This window comes from Capricornis sumatraensis, chromosome 12 (genome assembly GCF_032405125.1).
Source record: "Capricornis sumatraensis isolate serow.1 chromosome 12, serow.2, whole genome shotgun sequence".
NCBI classification, from domain to species: domain Eukaryota; kingdom Metazoa; phylum Chordata; class Mammalia; order Artiodactyla; family Bovidae; genus Capricornis; species Capricornis sumatraensis.
This window is the reverse complement of record NC_091080.1, coordinates 92182885-92201472: the sequence shown is the minus strand read 5'-3', so window position 1 is coordinate 92201472 and position 18588 is coordinate 92182885. Positions and strand designations below refer to the sequence as shown.

Here is an 18588-nt window from a genome sequence, read left to right as displayed (position 1 = left end):
CCATTATTTCAAAAGACAACCCCAAATTAGGAATTCATAACTGTTACATCCAAAATATCCAAGGGAACACAGATGCTTATAAATGTGCTCTCTATTATTCTGACCTGAAAACTAGAAAAATATAAGATAATACACTCACGACAAACCTCACCTAAACACTCAATAAATGAAAATACACAGATAGTTCAAACCTAACAGTATATCCAATTATTCTCCTAAAAGAAGTTAGCATTTCTTCTCTGGAAAATAAGAAACTTTAAGACTGCTAAAATGCAACCACAATTTGAGGGCAGAACTCTCAAACTGAAAACACATAATCACTTACCGATGGGCGTGTAAATTATTAAGGTGCAGTCCATACTTCTCTTCCGCAGATAATCCGTCCATCAGCAAGTAGAAGATGAGAAAATTGCTCTGGCCAGGGGGCTGTGAAACAAGTCTGGATTTCTCTAGCATATATGTAAAGATTCTGGCTGGTTAAAGAAAAGAAGAGGGATTCTGTTAAATGGCATTATTAGCTCAGCTCCGTACATTTACACGTACTAATCAGAAGAGACAAGAATGCAGCTTCTTTCCAAATAGACTTTTTAAAAAGCAAAATAATAGACTTTGTTTTCAGAGAAATGTTTTAGGTCCAGAAAAATTAAGGAGAAAGGACTGAGAGTTCCAATATATCCTTTCTCCTTTCCCTAATAAGTCGTTTCCCCTGTTATTAATTACCTTGCATTACAGTGGTACATTTGTTAAAATGAATGAGCCAATTCTGATACACTATTATTGACTAAAGTCTGTAATTTATATCGGTATTCACTCTTTGTGTTATACAGTTCTATGGGTTTTGAGAAATTTATGCAACAGGTGTATAGATTGGATGGCTGAATGGCATCACCGACTCAGTGGACACATGAGTTTGAGCAAGCTCCAGGAAACAGTGAAGGGCAGGGAAGCCTGGCGCGCTGCAGTCCGTGGGGTCGCGAAGAGCTGGACACGACTGAGCCACTGAACGACAACATGTCATGCGTGCACCCTGACAGCATCATACAGAACCGTTCCACGGCCCCAAAAGTCACTGATACACCTGGTTACCTCTTCTCCTCCCCAGCTCCCGGCAAGCAATGATCTTTGCGCTGCCACTGTAATTTGGCCTTTTCCTGAATGTTATCTAGTTGGAATCACACAGTAAGAACCCTTTTCAGACTGTCTTCTTACACATAATAATATGTATTTAAGGGTCCTTTTTCGTTTTTTCAAGGCTTTACAGCTCATTTTTTATTAGTGAATACTAGTCCACTGAATGAATGTACTACCGTTTATCCGTTCACCTATTAAGAGACATCTTGGCTGCTTCCAGTTTTTGCGATGATGAAAAGAGCGGCTATAAACATTCATGCCTACACCACGTGGAGATGTGGTTTTCAACTCAATGCCAGGGAACATGCTTCATGGATCGTACGTCTTTCATAGAATAGAAATTTTTAATTTGAATGAAGTCTAGCTTACCAATTATTTCTTTTATGGATTGTAGATGATGAAATTCCATTTAAAGTAGGTGGGAAATGATGAAAGTATGTAACATGGAAATGACAACCCTGGGTCTGCTTCAAGGAGGGCTGGAAATTCAGACTCTGGTGTTGGTCAGACCTTTTGACATACATTTGACATGTTGAAAATTTTGTTTCTGGAGTAAGCTTTTCCTTTGAATTTAGGTTTATTCTTATCAGTATGAATGGCAGTAAATAGCTACACATTTCAATGTTAGAGGCAATTGTGAATAACTATGGTTTCCCACTTTGAACCAAAAGTTTATGATCAATAATTTTTTTGGATCCTAACAGCAGTTTTAGGAAGGCAAATAAACTCAATTTCCCCTACATTGGAACTATGAAGAAGTCATATAATGAATTTGCAACTAATTATTCTAGAGTCCAGTCTTTAAAAGCAAAAATGTGAGGTCTCCGAGCTTTGGTTTTATACAGTGAATCTCAGGGAACCAATGCAATCACTTCTTCAGTGCTTTATACCTGTAAATTTTGTGAGTGGTCAATTTAGTCTCAGAATGGTGATCAGTGCTTTAAAAGTCTCAAAATTCATAAATTCTATTAAGAAAAGTTGTCTCACCGCACACCTTCTAGAAAGGTTGCCATGAATGCATAAAGAAAGACTCTTTCAAAATATCCCTTAAATTAGTGGTATTAAAGCCCCAAAGTGATAAAATTAGAAAGAGATGGTATAATTTCTTTTCCATTTTTCCGTAAGCACTGAATCAGGTGGTAAATTTCAAGTTGAGGTCTAAATTATTAAATTTTACTTTTCTTTCCTAAGCAAAATGCTGAAAACATGTTTCATTTGTTATTAATAGTATTAACCCTGAAGTCGCTAACTGCTAAAATCTGCGTTCCTAGGAAATAAACTGTCAAGAGTTGTCTCTACTGTGGTTTTCTGTTCACTGACTAAAGAAATATCAGGTGAAAATGGAGGATCTTCATTCATCCTTCTGATCATCAAGGTGGCGGTGACCTTCTGATCATCAAGCTTCTATCCTCGGAGAAAAGACTGACTTGATGCCCGTTTGTTCAAGCCAACACACAAGCTTAATTTAAAGCAGCATTCAGAACTAATCAAATTCCACATCACAGAGTGACATCAGTACCCTTCATCTCTCAAAATGGAATAGTTAGTAATCATCCTAGTTAGCTCTTCTCCAGTAGCGAATAAAATTACTGTGGATTAGCAGAATTCTGATCAGTAGATTTCTTTTTTTTAAATCTATCTTGAAGGAGCTTTCAGATGGAAGAAAACACAAAACAACCAAAAATTCAAATTTTCATGAGACTCTATTCTTCCAAACAGGGCAAATGCAGGACTTTTGCTGTGCCTGAAATGACACTAGAGTACTGAAAGGAAGACCACAGGTTTGGGAGCCAGAAAGGGTTCTGACTCATTCATGCAAGGGATCATGAACAGAATGGTCATACTTATTTCTCGAGTTTTCAAGACATGTACATTTTAAAAAATGTTTTACGTCAGAAATAGTCTTGACTGGAAATATGTCTGTGATCCTCCACGTTTTCAGAACTCTATGTGAGCACATCTTCCAGAAAGTTTCACGACTGAAAACATGCATGTCAATATATACATTGGCAGATTATATATAATATGCAGTGAAAGTGTTTTACGGATCTGGACGCATTTTTGATCAAGATGAAAGGAGATGGAGGTGAGAACACCCCCTCTCCTTCAAGAAGGAAGGTGCCCTTGGTGTTACGGGAACCACTGAAAAAAGAAGGGTTTGGGGAACCTAGAAAGATTATACTGTCAAATAAGTAATCAGATGGGGGAAGCCTGGGCTAAAAGCCCGGCTAGAATGCTATTTATTGATTAAAATTTCTTCAAATTAGGAAACAATCCTTACTTCACTGTAGCAGATGTTTCATAATACTGAGACTTTTATTTTTCATGTTACAATTTGTGTTTGCATGCCTGATCAAGGAGCTGGCATTATATCAAAGTATCAGCAATAGTATCAATAAAGGAAACACAGCATCTGTCCCCCTTAAATGAGTAAGACAGCATTCCCAGTATAATAAGATCACATACGGATGTGAGAGCTGGACCATAAAGAAGGCTAAGCGTCAAAGAATTGATGCTTTCAAATTATGTGCTGGAGAAAACTCGAGAGTCCCTTGGACTGCAAGGAGATCAAACCAGTCACTCCTAAAGGAAATCAACCCTGAATATTCACTGGACTGACTGAAGCTGAAACTCCAATACTTTGGCCACCCGATGTGACGAGCTGACTCACTGGAAAAGACCCTGATGCTGGGAAAGATTGAAGGCAGGAGGAGAAGGGGACGACAGAGGATGAGATGGTTGGATGGCATCACCGACTCAATGGACATGAGTTTGAGCAAGCTCAAGGAGACAGTGAAGGACAGGGAAGCCTGGTGTACTGCAGCCCATGGGGTTGCAAAGAGTCAGACACAACTTAACAACTAAAGAACAACAACAACAGCAAAATCATCACAACTGTTATATGTGTTCATGATTTAAGGAAGTTGCTGTTCGGTTGCTGAGCTGTGTTTGACTCTATAAAGCACAAAATGAACCTCTAACCAACATATATTTCACCTAACTTGAGGTGCGAAAATCTTACTCTGGTTTGATTAACTATTTTAGTGAATGCTTAAAATCCAGAAGGCTTTTACCTGGGACTAATCTGATAACTCAGGTCCTTTTAAAAACCGTGTAAAGTGAATTAAATTAATATCTTTTATATTTTTCATTCAGAAAAAAGGGCTCTTGGTGATGAAGTTATTCGAAACTCAAAAGTCCGATCTTACACCTCCTTGAAGTGTTCACAGAGTGCCTGTTTGTGGAGATGATGATAATTTTTCTTAGACTGAAAATAATTTTGAAAAGTAAAGATGAACACAATAGATCTGCCCTTATTCTCTGTTGTGGGGTGAATTGTGTCTCACACACACACAAAAAAAGAGAACACTTAAGCACTGGGTCCTGTGACCGGTGACCCCCAGGCATGAGGTTTCATCTGAAAGTGGGTGCTGGCAGATGCTCTCAAGCTGAGACAAGGCCACACTGAGCGGCACGGGGTTTCCAGATCAGAGCAGCCTCTCCGGGCCTGGAATCTCACACTCACTCCACTCCATTCTCGTCCAAGCTCTGCCTGGTCTCAGCTCTAGCTTCTCCATCCTGAATAAGCTTGGAGCCTCTATGGGGTTTGATCCGGGTCATAGAAATAGCCACAGAGGTAGGACTGGGCCTGGCCCAGGACTTGCGGAATCTGAGCTCAGAGCGCGACCGTCAGCTTCAGCCACTCTTTGGAATCCAACAAAGACTTGTAAACACTCGGAGCTGCCAATCCTGGGCTCACATTCCTTTGTGTGTGTGCTCAGTTGTGAAGTTGTATCTGACTCTGTGCAACCCCATGGGACTGTAGCCTGCCAGGCTCCTCTCTCCCTGGGATTCTCCAGGCAAGAATACTGGAGGGGGTTGCCTTCCCTACTGCTGGGGATCTTCCCGACCCAGGGATCGAACCCAGGTCTCCTGCATGGCAGGTGGATGATTTACCACTGAGCCACCTGGGAGCCCGACGTTCCTTTAAGCTTTCCTAGTCCTTATCCTCTGTTAGAGTTGCCGCTGTAAGCTCCTCCACCCTTGATTCATGTGCTCGCCGTGTATCTACTGTCCCCTGACTCTGCCAGACGCGGTGCCAGACCCTGCGGATGCAGCGAAGGACACAAGGACACATGCTGGCGGAGAGAGGGTCAGAAAGACACGTCTTCGCTCCTGGACGACCCTGCAGGCCTTGAAAAGCAGGACGCAATCCAACTGACTTCAAAGCGAACACCCAACACAACGGTACAAACAGAATCATCTGGTAAAACGCAGAATAACTGTTTCTTAAAAAGACAAAATGGACAGAGAGGCATGAGTCCTAACCCAGCGTGACTGGTGTCTTGGTAAGAAGAAAAGAGACGCAGGAAGAACCCCCGTGACAAAGCAGATTAGGGCGATGTCTCTACAAGTCAAGTGTCAGCCAGAAGAGCAAGGACAGAATCTCCCCCGAGAACCCGAGACGGCTCAGCCCTGCTGCAGCTGGATGCTGGGCTTGCGGCCTCCAAAACTGTGCAGGATGGCTCTCGGCCAGGGCGTGGGGCTTTGTCACGGCAGCTGCCGGTCACTGACGCCCTGTCTCCTCCTGTTGACCCTGGGTATCCTGTGCTGCCAGCGCCAGGAGGCAACAGCGCTAACGAGCCACTCCTCTCAGGGTCGGAAGAGCTCATCAGTGTTAACACAGGCCGCGTACTGGGGCCCAGAGAACGCGGAGCAGGGGGCCGGTCTGTAGCACCCTTTGGTCCAAGCTCCGCATCGCAGGTTGGACCGTCTTTAGCATGCTGGCCCCTGCTCTGCGTCCTGCCTGAACTCTTGCCTGGGGTGGGAGAAAGCGCAGCGCAGTCACGAGCAGGCTCCTTCTCCGGAACCTCGGCAGACTCTCTGCCGCAAAAGAATCCGCCTTTGTATTCAAGACGCTCTCCCCGAGGTGGGTGAATATTTGATGACACTCGTCACATCTCGCCCAAGGCTTGGGCTCGGCAGTGCACCCTTTGTAGTTTCTTCAAAGTTCACTCCACAGACAGTGCCCTTGAACTCTCACTCTCCTAATAAGCATCCTCTGAACATTCCTCATCTTCCTCTTAAACAGAGGATAACTAAGATCTGAGCCCACAGGCCGCTCCCGTTAGCCTCCCCCGACCGCTCATGTCCTAGGCATTACCCGTCTATTAGTGTAACCTCAATGAGCACCAACGGTATATGCTTCTTTACGTATTAGCAGTTGTATTATTCTACAAATTAAAATATATAAATATATATATACAAAACCACTTCAAAATCAATTTGCCACATTTTTAAAAGAACACAGCAGGAGGCTGCCCAGCAAACATAGGTGACAAGACCTGAATGAAGGGTGATCCTCAGGAGAAGGGGATGGGAGTAGAACCACAGGGCAAGTGGAGGGTGCAGGGCGCCCTCTCCCATGGGAGCCTGGACCAGCACGTTCCTAAGAGGATGCGCTTAGCTGCAGGCCGGGCTGAGAGTACACTGATGCCCTCAGCTCAGCATTTACGCCGGGCACAGCCCAGCATCTGGGAGTGCCTCTGGTTAGCCTGCGGGAGTATTTATCATCCCCGAGTCACAGCCTGCAGCCTGGGAGGCGGTCTGACTGTGTGGCGGCTCTGCGGAGCTGCCAGCTCAGTAACACAAAACTCCCCTCCATAGCTTGCTACTTCTTTTCTGTATGGCACATGCTAATTTTCTAAACTAACATGCCTGAAGAGGATATGTCTATCCAGAAAAAAAGTAAACGAAGCCCGGAATGGATAAGACCGTCAGAAGGACTTCCCGAGTGGCTCAGATGGTAAAGAGTCTGCCTGCAATGCGGCAGACCTAAGTTCGATCCCTGGGTCGGGAAGATCTTCTGCAGGAGGGAATGGCAACCCACTCCAGTATTCTTGCGTGGAGAATCCCATGGACAAAGGAGCCTGGCGGGCTGCAGCCCATGGGGTCGCAAAGAGTCGGACACCACTGAGCGACTAAACAACGAGTCCGGCAGAAGCCACTTAGTGTGTCTCCATCTTGGCAAAGGGAATACTGATCCAAGAACAAGCTGCATCTCCTCCAAGGGAACCGTGTAGAAACCCTAGCATCCAGCTGTAGTCAGGTTGGGTTAGAACCACTGCTTTCAGACGTCAGCGTCTGTCGGAACAGCTGGGGAATCCTGTTGAAGATTCCCAGTGCTGAGGTTCAGGGTGGATTATGAGACTGCAGTTCTAACAAGCTCTCTGATTACACCGGGTGCTTATCTTTGGGTCCCCTGGAGTGACAAGGGGCTGGAACAGGGGGCCTGCCAGCTTCTGTGGCTCCAACCCCTGGTGCCTGACAAGGTCAGGAGGAATTAAGGCTCCTAAATGAGGTGATCCCTTCACTTGGAGGGATGTCCTGACTGGGGTGTCACAAGCAAAGCTGTGAAAACCAGAGTCTGATGCTTCACACATTTGTCCTCGGAGGTTTTCCTAAATGGCAGACCTTCAGGCAGAGCTCTTAGCCATGGATTAAAAAATAAAAAGTAAAACAATTTTCCTCTTGCAGAATTTAAACCTCTAACTTTAACAGCTAAAATTATCTTTTTTATTCCTTTTATGCATTTTTTTTTTACCAAATTTCATTTAGTCATAATGGGATTTAGACATAAGCTAACTGCAAAATACAAGTTTGTTGCTGTTTAGTTGATAAGTTGTGTCCAACTAGGTGCGACCCCATGGACGGTAGCCCGCCAGCCTCCTCTGTTCGTGGGATTTCCCAGGCAAGAATACTGGAGTGGGTTGCCATTCCCTTCTCCCGGGGATCTTCCCGACCCAGGTATTGAACCAGCATCTCCACTATTGGCAGGCGGATTGTTTATCATGGAGACACCTGGGAAGCACAAAATACAGGTTGTTTCTAAACTTTGGTCAGAAGTGACTTTCGTTTCCCGAAGGGAAGATAGGGCAATTCAAAATGCCAAATAAAATTGGTCTATTTAAAAGATCATTATAAATAGCAATTGTTTTCATGCCAACAGCACGGTACCCACTCCAGTACCCTTGCCTCGGAAATCCCACGAACAGAGGAGGGTGGCGGGCTACCGTCCATGGGGTCGCACCTAGCTGGACATAACTTATCAACTAAACAGCAACAAACTTGTATTTTGCAGTTAGCTTATATCTAAATTTTGAAAATTAATAATTCTTCCAAGTAGATTTAGGCACTCTATATACAGTTGTATTCATGTTACTAATTTGCATGTATACTATCTTTTGATTTGAAAGATATAAAATCATAAGTTTATTTTAAATTAGTTGCGTTTTAAACAGGAACCCCTACTTTAAAATATACATTAAATATATAAATAAAATCAGAAACAGTTCGGTTTTCGTTTAGTGGAGTGATTATTTTGATTTTTTGACTTGTTTTAATTCAATCATTTTAAAACAGATTCACTGTTACTAAAAATAGATTTCAATGTATGCTGCATGAAGGAATTATATACTCAATTATATTTTATTTTCAGTATTTTAGTTTGTTTCTCTTTGGCAAGTGTGATTCATTTCAACTGTTCGGTTTTCATAACAGTTTTGGTTTGGTTTCATATCATAGAGTTTGTACAAACACTGTTGTAAAAGGTTCACCTTGCATTTCAGAATATTTTTCAATTTGCAATAATTTTAGAACTCATAACTTGACACCGTGGATGTGCACACTGAAAGTCTATACACACACAAGTGCATGTGCACACATGCACGCATGCATGCATGCATGCATGCACACACACATGCACACACACGCACACGTGCGTGCACACACACATGCACAGGGTCGCACACACATACATGCACGCACACGCACACATGCATGCACGTATGCACACGCGCACATGCATGCACACACACGTACACACACACAGACACACATGCACACATGCACAGGGACGCACACACGTACACGCATGCACACACGCGCACACACATGCATGCACGTATGCACACACGCATGCATGCACACACGTACACACACGCGTACGCACGCACACACACATGCACAGGGACGCGCACACACGTACATGCACGGACACACACGTATGCATGCATGTATGCACACACGTATGGATGCACACACACGCACAGGGATGCACACACATGTACACGCACGCACGCACACACGTATGCATGCACATATGCACACATTCACACACGCACACACACACCACGCATGCACACACACCAGTCACTGTTGCTGCCGTGCTCAGTGTGTCTTTGACCCCTTCTTGTAGCTCCTGAGGCCTCCTTGTTAATTTTACACTTACCTCCAGTTAAGTGCTTTTTCCTCTCACAGAACTGCAGTTCAAAATACTTTATGAAGCAGCTGGACAGGTCATTAAGAGTGGTCCTGGCATGTCCAAATGCTTCTAAGATGCTCATGGCCTGCAGAAAAAGGGAAACAGTTACTGTGCTAAGCATGTGCTCAAATAAAATGGGGCGATTATAGCAAAGAGACAGGAGCATTCCATCAGCTAAGAGGCCACCCCCTTCCCATACAACACAATAGTGCATTCTTAAGATCACTCTTTCCTCAAGTGCAAACTGTTAGCATCCTTCGTCCCTACGGATAACGAGTGTAACAAGATAGTGATGCACAGAGCACACGACCGCCTCCCTCACACCACCCTCTCAGGGAAAGTGGAGGACGGCACTCTCTTCACACACACACATGCACACACACACACACACATACACACACACAACTCAGCACGTACTGCTGGTTTTTTCCAACTTAAGAACACATACAGATGGCTAACAAACACATGAAAAGATCCTCAACATCACTCATTATCAGAGAAATGCAAATCAAGACCACAATGAGGTACCATTTCATGCCAGTCAGAATGGCTGCTATCAAAAAGTCTACAAACAATAAATGCTGGAGAGGGTGCAGAGAAAAGGGAACCCTCTTACACTGTTGGTGGGAATGCAAACTAGTACAGCCCCTATGGAGAACAGTGTGGAGATTCCTTAAAAAACTGGAAATAGAACTGCTTTATGACCCAGCAATCCCACTGCTGGGCATACACACAGAGGAATTCAGAATTGAAAGAGACACGTGTACCCCAATGTTCATCACAGCACTGTTTATAATAGCCAGGACATGGAAGCAACCTAGATGTCCATCAGCAGATGAATAGATAAGAAAGCTGTGGTATGTATACACAGTGGAGTATTACTCAGCCATTAAAAAGAATACATTTGAGTCAGTTCTAATGAGGTGGATAAAACTGGAGCCGATTATACAGAGTGAAGTAAGCCAGAAAGAAAAACACCAATACAGTATACTAACATATATATATATGGAATTTAGAAAGATGGTAATGATAACCCTGTATGCGAGATAGCAAAAGAGACACAGATATATAGAACAGTATTTTGGACTCTGAAGGAGAGGGAGAGGGTGGGATGATTTGGGAGAATGGCATTGAAACATGTATAATATCATATAAGAAATGAATCGCCAGTCCAGGTTCAATGCAGGATACAGGATGCTTGGGGGTGGTGCACTGGGATGACCCAGAGGGATGGTGCAGGGAGGGAAGAGGGAGAGGGGTTCAGGATGGGGAACACATGTACACCTGTGGTGGATTCATGTTGATGTATGGCAAAACCAACAAAATACTGTAAAGTAATTAACCTCCAATTAAAATAAATAAATTTATATTTTAAAAAAACAAGTAAAAGTGCTTCAGTAGCTTTGGAAGGAGGAATTAAGAGTTAATATATGTAATGATCAGAATTTCTTTTAAAAACAACAAATTCACTGACACACCTGTTTACAACCTGCTTTTTCACCCCCGTTTATGCTGCCAAGTGCCACTTTGCACCCCAAGCCCCTGGGTCACCTTCCACCCCATTTTCACTCCATGCCAACCATTCTCCCCACAGGAGCAGGCATTAGAATTCTAGATGAAGCCTTGGACCCAGTGTGTCTTATCGCAAGGTTCTACTGCAGAGATGGCTGTTTGCAGCTTTAAAGTGTTGTTACTACAGACCCTCAGAAAACTCTGGCCTCTGAAATTCTCTCTTGATGTATATCCTTAAAAATTGACTATAGAATGAATGCTATTATTTTCTCACAATTAATTGTACCTGTGATCATGAAAATGCTCAAAATTCTCCAAGCCAGGATTCAATAAAATGTGAACCGTGAACTTCCAGATGTTCAAGCTGGTTTTAGAAAAGGCAGAGGAACCAGAGATCAAATTGCCAACATCCGCTGGATCATCGAAAAAGCAAGAGAGTTCCAGGAAAACATCTATTCTGCTTTATTAACAATGCCAAAGCCTTTGACTGTGTGGATCACAATAAACTGGAAAATTCTGAAAGAGATGGGAATACCAGACCACATGACCTGCCTCTTGAGAAATCTGTATGTAGGTCAGGAAGCAACAGCTCGAATTGGACACGGAACAACAGACTGGTTCCAAATAGGAAAAGGAGTACGTCAAGGCTATATACTGTCACCCTGCTTATTTAACTTATACGCAGAGTACATCATGAGAAATTATGGGCTGGAAGAAGCACAAGCTGGAATCAAGATTGCGGGGAGAAATATCAATAACCTCAGACATGCAGATGACACCACCCTTATGGCAGAAAGTGAAGAACTAAAGAGCCTCTTGATGAAAGTGAAAGAGGCAAGTGAAAAAGTTGGCTTAAAGCTCAACATTCAGAAAACGAAGATCATGGCATCTGGCCCCATCACTTCATGGCACATAGATGGGGAAACAGTGGAAACAGTGTCAGACTTTATTTCTTCTGCGTTCCAAAATCATTGCAGATGGTGACTGCAGCCATAAAAGACGCTTACTGCTTGGAAGGAAAGTTATGACCAACCTAGACAGCATATTAAAAAGCAGAGACATTACTTTGACAACAAAGGTCCATCTAGTCAAAGCTATGGTTTTTCCTATAGTCATGTATGGATGTGAGAGTTGGACTATAAAGAAAGCTGAGCACCAAAGAACTGATGCTTTTGAACTGTGGTGTTGGAGGAAACTCTTGAGAGCCCCTTGGACTGCAAGGAGATCCAACCAGTCAATCCTAAAGGAAATCAGTCCTAAATATTCACTGGAAGGACTGATAGCTAAAGCTGAAACTCCAATATTTTGGCCACCTGATGCGAAGAACCAACTCATTGGAAAAGACCCTGATGCTGAGAAAGACTGAAGGCGGGAGGAGAAGGGGATGACAGAGGATGAGATGGTTGGATGGCATCACCGACTCAATGGACATGGGTTTGAGTGAACTCCGGGAGTTGGTGATGGACAGGGAGGCCTGCCGTGCTGCAGTCCATGGGGTCACAAAGAGTTGGACATGACTGAGTGACTGAACTGAACTGTGATAATGAAGATGACCAAGCAGTTCTCCCAAAAGAATGAAAAGCTGGAAGGTTCAAGAGCATGTTTCTGGATCTTCCGAGAAGTGCGTGCATGCTCAGTTGTAGCCACCTCTTTGTGACCCCATGGTCACAAAGGCTTCCCTGTCCATGGGGTTCTCCAGGCAGGAGTCCTGGGGTGGGCTGCCATACCCTCCTCCGTGGGATCTCCCCGACTCAAGTATCAAGCCCCCATCTCTTGAGTCTCCTGCACTGGGAGGTGGGTTCTTTCTCACTGCACCACCACCATCTTTCAAGATACTGACAAGGTAATGCAGTTCCTGCGTCAGCCACCAGAGGGCCACAACAACACCTTATTGATACACTGGGTGGTGGGTTACAATTTCTGATGACAGTATAAGAATTTTATTCTAAATTTAAAAATTTTGCAGCTCCTCTTTAACTTTCTGGATACTGCTCTACTGAGGCATTCAATTCACCTGGAAGTATTTTATATTGTGAAAGATTACAAAACAACATTAATTCTCATCACAAGTCAAAGTGCTAAATGTTGGGCAAACAGTGAAATATATGAAAATGTCTGTTTTTGAAGTTTGAACTTTTGGAGAGAAACAATGAATCCTTACACAAACTCTATGATTTAGGTCTCTTTATAATAACCTAATTTTAAAGATCACAACAGTGCATTGTTAGCAGTAATAGCAGAAATATTTCTGAAAAGTAATTTGAAAGACTACTTATATTTTGCCTTTTTCCCAACAACTTAATATGAAAAAAATATATAGCAAGGTTATACTGTAATTATATTACATTTAAACCTTTATAGTAGCTCCTTCAAAGAATCAAATAAAATTTTAAAAATGTTTTTTGGCTTCTAGTTACATTGGCATTGTATCTACTAATACACTGATTTTATTATAATAGAAAATGAACATAAAGGTAACTAATGACAATCACCTAGAAAGGAAGCCTAAGGTATATAATTCAATGCATGTGCCTTGGAATAAGAGACACCTGCCCCAGACTCCAACTCTGATAATGACAAACGCTATAACCTTGAGCGAGTTTTGTAAATTTCCAAACCTCATTTCTTTTATTCTAAACAGAACAACTCAGTGATGATCAGAGTCCAGAGTATGAAGTGTTCAGCTTGGTGCCTGTAACATGATAAGCATTCAACAAACAGCAGTATTTAATTTTGCTTTTGTTAATAATAGTAGAAAACAATTATATTGTACATTATATTGTACTGACTATGTGCCAAGAATCATATATATATAATTATATATACACATACATGCACATGCATTCATATGCATATCTGTACATGTATGTCATTATATATAAAATTATATACAACTATACACACATACATATGTATGTATGACTGTATATGCACGTATGTGTCTATTACATCTTTTAATCCTCACGAGAGTCTCCATTTTATCAAAAAGGAAACTGACAAATCTAGAAAATTTCCCAAGATTGAAAACTTATAAATAGTGGAGCTGGGATTAAAACCTAAGCAATCTCTTGGGCTGGTGCGTTTCGTCACTGTAACAGAACAACAATAAAGATATATAAGTGACTAAAAGCACTGAGCAAGATATCAATGCATGGCACGCATTCATTATGCACCACTGATCCATGACTCAAGATTAAACTGAAATAAAGAGTGGTATTTTTTCATCTTTTATCATCCTCCTGGCCAATAGGTGGCACCAAACAAATGTGTTAAGAGAAACACTGCAAAAAAAAAAAAAAAAAAGCAAAATTGATACTGTTGCTGCTCAACTTTAAAACAAAATAATAAGACTGTGTCATAATAAAACTTTAAATAAAAATACAGGCAAAGGGAAATATCTATTTCCTCAGTATTCATTGACTCGCATTTTATGGGCATGATTTGCTCCTATTTATATCGGATTTTTTTTTCTATAAAATGTTCACAGTTCTGCCATTAAAAGCTGTGCCCTGTTATCATGGTAGTAGGGAACTAATCGGCCTTTCTAAAAGTAAAGACTTGTACCTTCCTCAATAAAAGACAATGGCTTAGTCAGGGTGACCCCATCACTCCACTCTGTACAAACAGTTGCTCAATAAATGTTGATTTAAGGAACTTAAATGGGATTGAATGTCTCAAAGCTGAAACTCATTTGGACCAGAATTAGTGAAGAAAAGTTCCAGGCAATTGTGTTTTTCCCCAAAACATGAATTTCGTGTTCCAATAAACCTACTGCTGTGGAAAGCCCCTGTTTCCCAGCTTGAAGTTCAAATACAGGGGCTAGAAACAACCGCTCTCCCAGCTGATCTTGGCTGTTGTGAAGTTGCCCAGGGAACACATGTCACGTCTACGGTGACAGGACCCCAAGCCACACTCCTGCTCTCAGCTTGGCCCCAGATGTGAGATGGCTTTGAGCCGTGCTGCAGAATTATGCACGTGCTTAGTGTATACATCAGAAGGCAACGGCACCCCACTGCAGTACTCTTGCCTGGAAAATCCCATGGACGGAGGAGCCTGGTGGGCTGCAGTCCATGGGGTCACTAAGAATCGGACACGACTGAGCGACTTCACTTTGACTTTTCACTTTCGTGCACTGGAGAAGGAAAGGGCAACCCACTCCAGTGTTCTTGCCTGGAGAATCCCAGGGACGGGGGAGCCTGGTGGGCTGCCGTCTATGGGGTCGCATAGAGTCGGACACGACTGAAGCGACTTAGCAGCAGCAGTGTATAGATCGAGCATAATAAACTGTGAATTAAGGCCACGAAGGAACACGTGTGACACCACAGATACACTGCAGAGGGATTTATCGTATGTTTTTTGTAAAGAGAAAAACTGAGAAGAGTTTCTCCTTATCATCTGATAAAATGCTAACAGAACTTGCTAGAACAGTGTGAAGACAAAAGAATCAAACTACTTCAGGCGTCTCCTTGAATAAACTGAGTTTTACTGGGTGAAATTGGACCCCTCTCTGAGCTGCCAACAGGCTCTCAATCAGCTCTCAGTAATTCCCTACAAACGATGCTTACCTGGGTCAATCCCCACAGATATATCCTATCTACACCCCAAACTGTCTCTTTATTGGTAAAAGTAATCAACTCTCATTATATTACACGTTTTCAGTTCAACTGTTCTGAGCGAATACAAAAGAGTCTGTCCACAATATTTTAAAATACACATAAGAAAACAAACCTTAAATTCAGCAATCTTCATTTGCACAGAGCCTCCATCTTTTTTCCTTTATATTCACAAATTTTGACCAACTTATGATTAAAGTGAAGTTAAAGTCACTGTCGTGTCCGACTCTTTGTGACTCCATGGACTTTAGCCCACCAGGCTCCTCTGTCTGTGGGATTCTCCAGGCTAGAATACTGGAGTGGGTAGCCTTACCCTTCTCCAGGGGATCTTCCTGACCCAGGGATGGAACCCAGGTCTCCTGCACTGCAGGCAGATTCTTTACCATCTGAGCCACCAGGGAAGTCCTATGGTTCAACTTAAAGCCTATTAAGGTGCCTCCCCTTCTGTCTGCAATCAGATTTTTCTGACCCCACCATAGTCTCTAACTGAAACCAGTGACTTACATGCTTAAATTTGGAATCGAATATAGGCCTGCTGGAGCCAGACCTGCAGGTGAGGTGTCTCGTTATCTGCTTGCTGGCTTCAGACTTTCCAGATCCTCTTTCTCCACTAAAATAAGACAGAAAAAATATATGCTTACTGTTTTGGCAAATATAGGGAAAAAAGGAACCAGACAGTAATTCTCAGACACAAAGAAGGTAAGCAAATGACTTGACGACCTTCAACGAGAACATGCCATCGTTTGACTTTCCCACTTGACTCACTCATTAGTGTAAATGCAGAAAGGCGCATGGTAGTGAAGACAATCGAGGGAAACTACACTTCAGTACAAACACCAGTCTTGAAAGAAGAAAGAAAACGCCTCAACTGAGCATCACCAAACCCCTATGGTCACTGATTTGCTCTTCATTTCTTGACCCTCGAATGAAAAAAAATGTTTGTTTTTTTCTGAGTAATGGGTTGATACATGGCATCATTAGCCTTTAAAGATGTCCCAAAGGAATACTAGTTCTGCAGAAAATTAACAAATTTTACCATTGATAGAAAAACAATCCCATGAGCAAGGGCGTGTAGAAACAAGCAGATTTCTTCACTGGTGGAACATGCTTGGCACTGAGAGTTCTGTAATCAGCAGGTTCCCAAAAGATGTCACTGGCTCTTCAGAACTTCGTAAGAACCAGAGTTTTTGACAAGAATTAAGTAGATTTAGTGAGAATTTAGTTAAGGCCGTGGATTTGTGACAGTCATTTTAGGGGAGGCTGGGAGGACCTCTGAAAGCCTCCTGAGGTGAGCGGCATTGGATGAGCGCGGCTGTGAGGGTGGGTGGGTGGCACTCAGGCTCAGGAGCCAGACAGTTGGACTCATATCCCAGGGAGACCCTGGACTAAGGAGCTAACCCTTCTAACACTCAGCCCTTGACACATAAAATGACAGCAATAACACTGATCATAGCAACACGCATCCTACAAGGTCACTAAAGCGATGGACAAGATAACACGTGGACGGCACCTAGCGACTCTCAAGAATATTGGTTGTTATTACTGTCAACACGGCTACACATTCCTTGCCATCTCCCAATTTTTTTTTTTAAAGTTTCCCTTTTTGTCTAAGCAAGACCAGGAAACCCAATAGATAAAGCAGATAAAAGCAGAATTTCTTGGCTCAAGAATGCCAGAGTCCCTTAACCTCCACCCGGGGGACCCTTCAAAGCAGGTATAAAAACAGCCATTTGCAGCTATTTTGAAAACCACGGCACCAAAGTCTGCAACACGTCGGTCTGACCTTCTGTGGAACTTTGATGGAGTTAATAATATAAAAGTAAATAAAGAAGTGCTTATCTACAGATTTAACATGACTTGGGTTCTTTCCAGGTCTCCCTCTTCCCTCTTTGATCTCTCTCTGACTCAGGCTGTGCAAAGCTTTATTTACACGGTCAGTCTTCAACTGATGCTACTGAGGATAACGACGCAAAGTCCTCCTCTCATGGAGGTGTAGCCTGATATACAAGATAATTCTCAATGCAGACTGTACTTTGATACCTAAATATTTCTTTAATTTTTTTATCACTACACACTCACATTTCACCCTTACTGCTTGTGGTACCCTTTTTTTTTTCTTTTTCGCTCCAATGTAAATGTCCCTCCTGAGCATCTTGACATTTAGGAGCTAACATTGGCACTGCATTCCAATAAAAACGACTTTGGGTGTATAATTTTGATGACATGAGCAAAGGGAAATACCTAGAAGCAGCTGGGAAATTTCACGTCTGCAAGCTGCTGCATGGTGTCTTGCTCAGCACCACATTTTGGAGAAAGGTGGAATACTAGTCCTGGGCGCCTTTCTTTCCCTGTATTTTCTAAGGGTTGAAAGCAAGGCGCTCTGATTCTAAGATGTAAATCTTCAAAATGAACTGAGCTTCAGGTTAAGTTTGTTGAAATCGATCCAGCCACACCCGGGCCGTTTGTAATAACAGAGATGTTTCTCCTCTGTAGCGAGTCACGCAAAGACTTACAGGGACACAAACTGATGAGGAAGTCAATTAACGTAAAGAGAAGAAATGTGGGCAGGTTTACCGCCAAGCTCCCGGGACAGAACCGGGCCTGGGGCTGGGACGGATGGAGGGCTCACCTGAGAATGAAACACTGAGGTCTCCGCTCCTGGAAAAGCTGGTGGAAGGCTCTCTCCGCGCAGGAGAAAATGTGAGGCGGCAGGGAGGGGTTGGGCTGCCCCGCGCTGCTCAGGTACAGCTCAGAGACCTGGAGAACAGGGCCGGCATCTCTGTCAGAAGGATTCAGGATCCTTTCCCCCACAAAGACACTGACACATTTCCAATACACAAAAGCACATACATCTCTAATCTTCAGTCGCACTTGTAAACACAAACCATTTGCACAATGATGCCCTTCTCGGCACATTTTAAGCATCTCTAATGGGGGCTCCCTCTGGCCAAGGCTATGGTTTTTCCAGGGGTCATGTATGGATGTGAGAGCTGGACTATAAAGAAAGCT

The 18588-nt window shown here is 42.9% G+C and overlaps 1 protein-coding gene across 1 annotated transcript in view; it reads right to left on the bottom strand.

Annotated features, from left to right (window-relative positions):
• MYO16 (myosin XVI) overlaps positions 1 to 18588 on the bottom strand; it is a 397000-nt gene that overhangs the window by 240844 nt on the left and 137568 nt on the right. The window contains exons 12-15 of the mRNA XM_068984571.1: positions 18209 to 18336; positions 16073 to 16189; positions 9422 to 9531; positions 326 to 473 (exon numbers count right to left, since the gene is read on the bottom strand). Of these exons, the coding sequence (XP_068840672.1) occupies positions 326 to 473; positions 9422 to 9531; positions 16073 to 16189; positions 18209 to 18336 (503 nt within the window). The remainder of the gene's footprint in view (positions 1 to 325; positions 474 to 9421; positions 9532 to 16072; positions 16190 to 18208; positions 18337 to 18588) is intronic.